At 48.7% G+C, this 9,187-nt stretch overlaps 1 protein-coding gene across 1 annotated transcript; it reads left to right on the forward strand.

The window, feature by feature from the left end:
• Positions 1-641: 641 nt before the first annotated feature.
• On the forward strand, positions 642-7,051 carry HMOX1 (heme oxygenase 1). The gene is made up of 5 exons (XM_009289923.2): positions 642-807; positions 1,132-1,252; positions 3,602-4,093; positions 4,707-4,815; positions 6,322-7,051. The coding sequence occupies exons 1-5, from the start codon at positions 776-778 to the stop codon at positions 6,456-6,458; spliced, it is 891 nt and encodes a 296-aa protein (XP_009288198.1). The 5' UTR covers positions 642-775; the 3' UTR covers positions 6,459-7,051.
• The last annotated feature ends 2,136 nt before the right edge of the window (positions 7,052-9,187 follow it).

Here is a 9,187-nt window from a genome sequence, read left to right on the forward strand (position 1 = left end):
CAGGGTAGTTCTGGCATTTGCAGACCAGAGCTGGTGCATGCATGTGCCACAGCAGCTGGATTACCCCGGGTGCCCCCAGGGTCCCTGCCGTGCTCCCTGCTGTGACGGGGGTATGCTCCTAACCTGTAGTGCTGAGCTCTGCATCCCATGGCCCACAAGTACCATGTTATCTGAAGATGTGCGTAGTCATGGGAAATAAGACGCTTATACCTGAGCCGTGCTAGGGCAGATGAGGATGGGTGTTGTCTTAGCTCCCCAGGCAGGGTGCAGCCGGGACACAGACCGGGGTGTAGGGGCAGGAGGCTGCCCACCCTGCCCCAGGCACTAGCTCTGTAAATCCACCCCTCCTTCCCCAAACCCACTGCCCCCAGCACAATGAGCACCTCTCGCAGCACCAGGGCTCTGCCTGCCGCGGGCACTGCGCTGAAAGGGTTAGGGAGCCAGGCACCCTTGAAGGACAAGTTGCTCGACATCCTCTTGTTTGTGCTTAGTTATCATGACGCATCAGGTGACTTCCTTCTGGTCCCTCGGGGCTGTGGGTGAGAAGAGGGCGACAGCCAGGCTGGCAAGGGAAGTGCCGTCGTGTTGCAAGAAGTTTGTACTCGCAGTGAGGTCAGCGGCTTGGCTGCTCACGTGGCCTGGCGGTATATAGCTGGATGCGAGAGCCGGGCTGCCCAGCGCGGAGCTTCGCTGTCCTCGGAGCAGAAGGGAAGGAGGAAAGCACGAGCAAGGAAAAACAGCAGGGAAGCGGAGGAGTGAAACGAAGTGGAGAAACATGGAAACTTCCCAGGCACACAGCGCCGAAAGGTGAGAGCGGGGCGGGAAGGAGAGGGAAATTTTTTGCTGGAAGAGTACTGTGTTTTTCCCCTTGCTTTTAGGCATGCTGTTCCTGTTTCTGCTCTGCAGGGAACAGCGTGTTCCTGCTTTCACCTCTGGATGGAGTCTGTCAGTCTTCCTCGCTTGGGACAGCGTTTGGGATGCTGGTGCTCCCCGGTTCCCACCTGTGGCTCTCGGGAATGCTCCGCTCCTTTTCCTGCCATCCCAGTCTCCCCCTTTTCTCCTAGGGAGCTAAGATCCATTTTGCCAGAGGAGAGTGACAGCACTGACATCTGTTTTGCCGCTCTTTCCCAGCATGTCCAAGGACCTGTCAGAACTGATGAAGGAAGCTACCAAGGAGGTGCACGAGCAGGCGGAGAACACGCCATTCATGAAGAATTTCCAGAAGGGGCAGGTGACGCTCCACGAGTTTAAGGTACTTCATAGCAGCATTGCTTGGGGATGGGATTTCCTCACCAGGAAATACACTGTTAGATCAGGCGGGCTGGACGGGGACTAAACGGGGGAGGATGGGGACGGCACAAGGAAGGAGGTCCTTTGCATTACGGCTGTCAGCACCTCCCATGCAAAACATCATCTTCACCAAACTCCAGCACTGCATATCAGGATGGGCAGCCAAGCTGAAACAGGATAAAAAGACAAAGAGGTTGAAGGGATTAATGTAATTGCTTTTCTCTTTCTTCATACATGCCTGCATGTTAATTATTGGCAATGATAGTTAATGGAGGTATGACTATGTGCAGATACACGAGTGGCTGAAATGCCAAAAAGAGGGAGAATACTAAATTTACAACACTAAGCAGCTACAGCTAGAAATAATGATGGAATAGTGAGAAAGTGAGGCTGTGGGATAATCTCTGGCACTGAACTTTGCAATGTTTTAGTTGTCACTTGGGTTATACCAGGGCTGAAATCATGAACAATAATAACACAAAGGCAGACTGAATTTGAGCAAGCCATGTCTGCCGCTAACAGGTAGAAGCCTGTTGCTTTTCTTAAGATAAAAGAGAATCATTTGCAGATATTGGTCTGTGCCTAACCTGGCTAGATGCGTGATTCCTGGGATCTGAGCTGCATAACAAAGCCATGAGCAAAAACAAAGCACACACCTGTGCCAGGAATTCTTGGGAGGCTATAGGATGTGATGCATGGGCTTGCAAATAACAGTTAGTGATCCAACCTGTGGTTTAATTACTTTGTTGTTGAATTGTTCCTTGGCAAATAAATCCACAAGAGTAGGAAGAAGACTACTTATTTCTGACAGGTTGCATTCAGGATACTTAGTCAAGCATAAATTTAATCTCAGGTGCTGACTTCCTGCTGTTAGAAATGTGGCATTGGTTAGGCAGTGAACTTTGAGACAGGCTGGCAATAACGTAAAAAGTCAGGCCTTCAGGAACACAGCTCAGTTTCTTAGAAGATGTTTATGTGCTGTCGGGGAGTGAGATGTGACGTGGGTTTTAAAAAGTAATGATAGTTTTCAAAAGCCACGTTTCCCATTAAACCACTACCTGCCTCTGAAAACAACAAGTCAAGATACATTTTCTTAATTTGTTAGGCAATGTTCCCATATTTTGTTTCTTTTCCAGTAATCTGGGTAGCGGGTTATTGTTTAAAAACCTGTTTTTGTTTACTCTCTTGGCAAACCTATATATCTGCCCTGACATGTGACTCCCCAGAATCTGAATCTTTGTTTCCACAACCAAGCCACTGCCCCTGTGCTTATCAAAGTCCTATTTGCTGGCACAGTGGGGAAAAGTTGAAACAGCAACTCTTTTACTGCAGAACTGATTGCTTTGTGGGAGAGTAAACTGCTTTCTCTCCTGTCATCAGCATAATCCCCCTCCCCCCCAAACCTGACTCACCTGTAGTGCAGTAACATCATGTTTTACCTTTTGCTGCTGATAAGGGATTCCAGTGTAAGGAAGGGGTGGTGTAGGTGTAAATATGTATACAGCCTCTGAAAACAGAATGCCTGGGGAAGGAAAGAACACAGCTAGATTGTCTTAAGCCACGTGGAAAAGCTGGCAGATAGAAGAAAGTATCGCATAAGCTGGGAAAAACAACAATAACAATGGTTTCAAAATAGAGAGGAGAACACACAGCCTCGCAGCGCTCCTTCTCAAAGGCATCTTTCAGAGGCCAGCTGCGCTTCCAGCCCCCTTTTACCTTGTCTCCTCGGGGCAACCAAGGAGGCAACCCCACTTGCAAGTCTGAATGAGGAGAGCAGTGGTGCCTCAGTTCCCGCGATGGTGGGATGCCAACAGGACGAATATGTAGAAAAATAAACAGGGTGTGTCATCGTCTCACAAGGCCCCACAAAGGGAAGCCACATCTTGAAGCATTCAGATTCGAACAATGCACCAGAAAATATACCTTTGGGAATACCCTCTCTATTGACCGAGGGAATGAGGAGAATAGACCAGGCATGATTTAATAGGGTTCCAGTTTCCATTACATCAAGCTGCAAGAACTTTAACTTGAAGGTGAAGGCAGCGGCTTTTAAGGGCAGGTGAGACAAATATCTGCTGGAAAGGGCTTAGGTCTTACCTGATGCTGCCTCAAGCAGAAGGGCAAGGGCTAAACAGTGTCTCACTGCACCTTGCAGTTCTGTTTTCCACATGGGAAACCTGCAACACCACAGATGTGCATGCCTCATACTGGGTATGCCCATGAGTAACTTTTTCATTAGTAGGGTTTGTCCCCAAAACCTGAAGACGACAGACGGATGCACCCGTAGCTCATCCTCCTCCTTCTCTTTCAGCTGGTTACGGCATCCTTGTACTTCATCTACTCTGCTCTGGAAGAAGAGATTGAACGTAACAAGGACAACCCAGTTTATGCCCCCGTGCATTTTCCAGCGGAGCTGCACCGGAAAGCTTCCCTGGAGAAAGACCTGGAGTACTTCTATGGCAGCAACTGGAGGGAAGAGATCCCATGTCCTGAGGCTACTCAGAAATATGTTGAGAGGCTCCACTATGTAGGCAAGAACCACCCAGAGCTCCTGGTGGCCCATGCCTACACTCGGTATTTGGGAGACCTGTCTGGGGGGCAGGTGCTGAAGAAAATTGCCCAAAAGGCCCTCCAGCTGCCCAGCACTGGGGAAGGGCTGGCTTTCTTCACCTTCGATGGAGTCTCCAATGCCACCAAGTTCAAGCAGCTCTATCGCTCCCGCATGAATGCCCTCGAGATGGATCTTGCCACTAAGAAAAGAGTCTTGGAGGAGGCCAAAAAAGCATTCCTGCTAAATATACAGGTAACAACCAGCCAGCCCTGTCTGCCCACAACCTCTCTGAAACAAAATAATAGCTACAGGGGAAAGGCAAAGCCGGCATTTCTGCTGTGGAGCTTATGGGAAGTTGTGGATTAAGGCAAGCTAGTCAGAGTTAGATGGCTACACTTGTCCAACCTGGGAGCCTAGTAAAAGGCTGGTCTCTGAAAAGCTCTTCTCCCTCTCCTAGGGTTTGAATTCAGTCTCTTCCCATGTGCCATTATTCAGATATGAATGAGGGCTTATACTGGGAGTGGGGATCACCATCTATCTGTCCTGCCTCAACAGTACAGCTCCACAGGTCCTCTGTGGTTGCTGACTAGATGCATAGGTACCTTGCTTTCCTTCCCATCAGAAGATGGGCAATAGCCTTCTCCTGAGCTGGAAGCTTCAGGGAGAACCTGTCAAGTGAACAAGGAGTTTGAAAGACATGCTCATGACCCCACAGACAGATTATGTTCTGTGCAAAAAGTGCCAGGAGACTTGGCCTGAAGTCTGGTGTATTCTTCTAGTTCCTAAAGTGCCTGGGGCAGGGACAAGGGGTCCAGTGAAAGAAGAAGAGGAGGCCACATAATGAGGCAGTGTTCCCTCTTCTCAGGTGTTTGAGGCGCTGCAGGAGCTGGTGTCTAAGGGCCAGGAGAATGGTTACCCTATGCAGCCGAAGGCTGAGCTTCGCACAAGGAGCGTTAACAAATCACATGAGCACGGTAAGACACTTCTAAGGGCAGGTGTTTAACATTGCCCCTTGTGGTTTTGTTCTCCTCCCTTCTTCTCTTCTTGTTTGTAAAAGCCACTGAGAAATGAGCATGAGGTGCTTGCCCAGTCTCTTCTCCAGCCATCAGTAGGTAGTGCAAGGAGAGGCACTGGTGTGTGCAAAGCGTCTAGACATGACAGAGCAAGGATGACACGTGGGTTCTCCAGAAATAGTGTCAATGAGGGAGCTTTACAAGAAGAGACTCCCCTCTCCTTCTCTTAGGTTTTAACAAGTGTAAGGTTCATTAGCCGCATGAGTTTCGACCACAAGGAAAACTGGCCTTGAGTTCACAGAAGCAAAGGCTGCAGTTTTGGGCCCAGATCAGCTGTGATACCAAGATGCTGACAGAAGTTTCTTCCAGACACACAGCCCTATCCAACGGGCTATCCTTTTGGACTAAATCTCCCTCTGGTCATTTTCCTGCCTTCCAGAAGTATTTACTGAAAACACTTCTTGAAAGTGTGCTGGGTTTATAATGAGCACTGTTCTGGATGGTGATGGCAAGTGGGGATGTACAGGCTGCCCGTCAGTTTTGCAAAACTGAAAAAGCTCCATCTACTGGCAAACACCGATCCCGAACTGGGCAAAGCCCAAGCAGCAGCTGCAAGCAAAACAATCCAATCCTTTTTCAGGGAGTCAGGCTTGCGACTGACTGAGGAGTGGGCTCAGATGTTTACAGAGTGGTTTCCCTGATAATGTGTGATTCAAATAAAAAAGCCCTTATGACCTACCCATTCTGAAACTAAAAGGGAGATTTTTTCGGTATATACTGGATTGAACCACAGTCTTCCTGTGGCAAAGAGTGGAAAGCAAACCTCATCTTGCGCATCTCTAGACAATGAAGCTTAAAGCAACTTCTTTGGGAAAGGCAGTAAAAGTTCTCTGTGAAACTTTGCCGCTCTTTTCCCAATACGCTCATAAAAGTAGGATTTTCAGAAGAGTTTGGTGTTGGATGAGTAATTTCATCCTGCAGTTGTACTGGGAAAATTATTTGTCTGGAGTGCTAAGGACTACCTGTTTAAGGTCATTAGATGCCTAACCAATTAAATAAATGAGAAGTAGGAGACAAAATGCCTTTTAAAATTCTGGCTTAAGTATTTGGCCGTCTTCTGCACACATCAGGGGTTTGACGGAGCTGGGCAGTGCATTTTTAAACCTGTAAGGAGACAAGGGAAGAGGCCAGTACTCACATACAGGCAGAGGGGTTGTGAGCCTTTGTGATTCCCAGGTCAAGTCTGCTGCTTCCCTTCTTCACCTACCCCAGGAGAGCAGAATCTGCTTCCGCTGTCTCCCCCAACCCAACTGGGCTCTGGGCTTCCTCCTTCTCCCCTTGACAACTCCAGCAGGGTCTGCTCCAGCACTGGGGCGAGCAAGCGTGGCATACCGGCAGCTTCTTGCCTCAACCTCTTCTCACATGCTTTTTTTCTTTTTTTTTTTCCCTTCTCCCTATTTGATCTAGGTTCAGCGCCTGGGAAAGAAAGTGAGAGGACAAACAAGAGACACACAGACATGATGCCCACCACTCCCCTGGTGCGGTGGATCCTGGCAATCGGCTTCCTAGCCACAACAGTTGCCGTGGCATTATTTGCCATGTGAAAGAGCAGGACCTTCACCTTCTCTTCGTGCCTTCCGTCACCCTGAACTAATCCACCTTCCCCAGTCCTTGTAAAATTCCCCCCAACTGGGTACTGTGATCTTGGCTCTGCCACTAATATTAGGAGACTTTTCTCCCCAGAAATCGAAGAGAATGCTGTATGGGGGGTCAGGCAAAGTCTCTCCTGTGCTTGGTGTGAGCTCTTCTCAGAGACTAACTTTATCACCAGAAACTAAGGGTAGAAAAGGCTAAAAACAATGGCCAAGAATTGTTGTTGCTTTACAGAATGCCTGCAAAAATCCTACAGGAACAGAAACGCAGCTTTGACATCTGTCTCTCCTCAGAAATACGAAGCTCCCCGGAGCTCTGTTTGCTCAATTTTTATACTGCTAGATAATACTGTGATCACTTTTTCCATGGAGCCACACGGCTCCTGTGGGTTATAGACTGTTTTATAGGACACTGGTAGGTCTTTGTTAATTCTTTTTCCAATCATTTTTGTTTTTTAAAAAGCAGAAGACGGTTGTTGAAGATAGTGTCATTCTCTTGTCTGGTTATATAATTTATAAACATAATAAACTTCAATGTAAAGTCTTCAGGGCTGGTGTTTCCTATTATTAAAGCCTTACCTGGGGAGAAAGGAGGTGTCTGTCTTCCTCCCAGTTTTATGTCTTTTGGAGCTGCTGCCTCCAGAGACATTACAATAGACGAACATGGGAGCTATCATCAGAGCCAGGCTCTGCTCCCGCTCAGCGCTAACAATAACCTGGTACAAGCTGGGGCAGGTTTCTTCAGCTCCTACATGCTGGTCTCTATTTCTAGAAATGGCACAAATTTCTGTGAGCACACAAAGTATCTTTAAGGAGTGGAAGCCGTACATAAGAGTTGGTTCCTATTCTATTAAAAGCAAATGGTGACAGGACCCTCAGATGGTCTAAACCAGGACAGCTCTCTCTGACTGCTACCAGCTAAGGGCTCCATTACCAGACCGCCTTTGCGAGAACTTCAGCATGAATCAGAAAACCAAGTATGTTTTCACCACCCAGAAATGAAATGCACACTAGGTTTTGATCCTACAAGGCAGCTAAATGGGAGATATCAAGCATGCAACTGCATGCCCTCATCTAGGTAACAAACCAACCCAACTTACTCCCAGGACTTGGTACTCACAAGGCATTGCTAAAGGCACTCCAAACACACGGCACTGCTGGAGCAGCCCACGCACACAGCCTTCTTTCCCCCCCTTTTGCTGAGGCAGTTCTGGAGGTCTGGCTTTGTGGTCAGCCACTGTTACGGCCATAGGCCCTATCTGCTTCGGAGGGTCTTCTAACACAGGAGTCACAGCAGGAGAGGCTGCAGTTCAGGTATGGCACAGCAGGTACCAACAAGGCCATTATCTATCACCTCAGAGTCCTTCCCTCTCTTTCTACCAGAAAGCCTCTGTGATCAACCTGTCTCCATAATGCTGCCTGTTCTGGCTGCGACCTTAATCCCAAAGACACGCTTTCCTACTGATCTGTTTTAACGACCAGCACTGAACCTGCTCAAAGAGCAAGAATCAGAAGGCAGGTCCTGCTGAGAATAAGCAGTGGGAAAGAGGGACTGTCATTATTTTCAGGCTCTTATCTACCCTATATCCCTCCCCAAATCCCCTTTAATACTTCTGTATTTGGACCCATTTGCCAACCCCTGGTAGAAAAAATAGTTAATTCTTAAAAAAGATAGTCAGATGTTTGAAAAGCAGGGTTATGAGGCTTGGTAGCTATTCAAATACAAGAACTTATTCATTCAAATTTATATTAAGTTCTACCTATTCAGTCCCTCTAAGCCACCCCAACTAAATCATTATGTTCATTCAACCATGCTGAATAACTAAATATCCCAAACACGCAAACAAATCCCCATGAGCTCAGAAATGCTCCCTACCACACTCAGCCCCTCTCCACTGCCCAAAGAGATCGTAACTGTCACCTCAAAGTTAGGAAAACTGGATTCAGACTGACATCATCCCCTCCCTGCTCATGGCAGAGGAGGTACGGTGCTTTGAGTATCTCACAGCCATTGTGCTATCGCACACTGAAGGACTCCAGACTGAGCCTAAAGAAGTCTTCAGAGGTGAAGACTAAAGCTTTGCTTGTACTCGTCTATGATCTTTATGAATATACCTGGTTTCTCTGCAGCAACGAGACGGTCTTTATTTTCCACCCGCTGCAGTTAAGACCTCCCTTGGAACGCACTATGCTTCCCAGCTTTGCTTTCATTTAGGATGCGCACTACCACATTTTTGAAGGGCCAAAACGCTTACCCAACAACCTGCTAGCCTTCCCCCAAAATTCACAGCTGCTCAGGAGAAAAGCATTCCGGGGAACGCACATCCTGAGGCAGCAGCCTGTTTGCAGGCCATCAGGCTTGCGGCACAGCCAGTCCCACCCCTGTGGGGCCCCGGCCGGCCCGCCTGCCCACCATTTCCCCACAGTAGGTCCCACCACATCCAGCGGGATTCTCCTCTGCCCCGCCCTCTGTGGCCGTGGGCCTGCTGCACCACAGCCAGCCAGGCCTAGGGACACCCTGCTCAGGCCCTGCCACCCCACCAACCCCTGCAGCAACAGGCTCCAGCAGCCCCCAAGGAGCCTACAGCGGTACTTTATTTTATTCTCGGTGATTAACGCCTCTGCCTCCCCCCACGGCGTGCAGCAGCCCCGCTTCCCGCCGCCTGAGGGCAACGAAAGCG

Source organism: Aptenodytes forsteri, unplaced genomic scaffold (assembly GCF_000699145.1).
Source record: "Aptenodytes forsteri isolate BGI_AS27 unplaced genomic scaffold, ASM69914v1 Scaffold284, whole genome shotgun sequence".
NCBI lineage: Eukaryota > Metazoa > Chordata > Aves > Sphenisciformes > Spheniscidae > Aptenodytes > Aptenodytes forsteri.

Excerpts from the sequence above, each read along its gene's own strand:
- HMOX1 (XM_009289923.2), top strand. The coding sequence starts at position 776 with ATGGAAACTTCCCAGGCACACAGCGCCGAAAG. Across the intron at positions 808-1,131 it reads CAGGCACACAGCGCCGAAAG|CATGTCCAAGGACCTGTCAG; the intron begins GTGAGAGCGGGG and ends GCTCTTTCCCAG. Across the intron at positions 4,816-6,321 it reads TAACAAATCACATGAGCACG|GTTCAGCGCCTGGGAAAGAA; the intron begins GTAAGACACTTC and ends TATTTGATCTAG.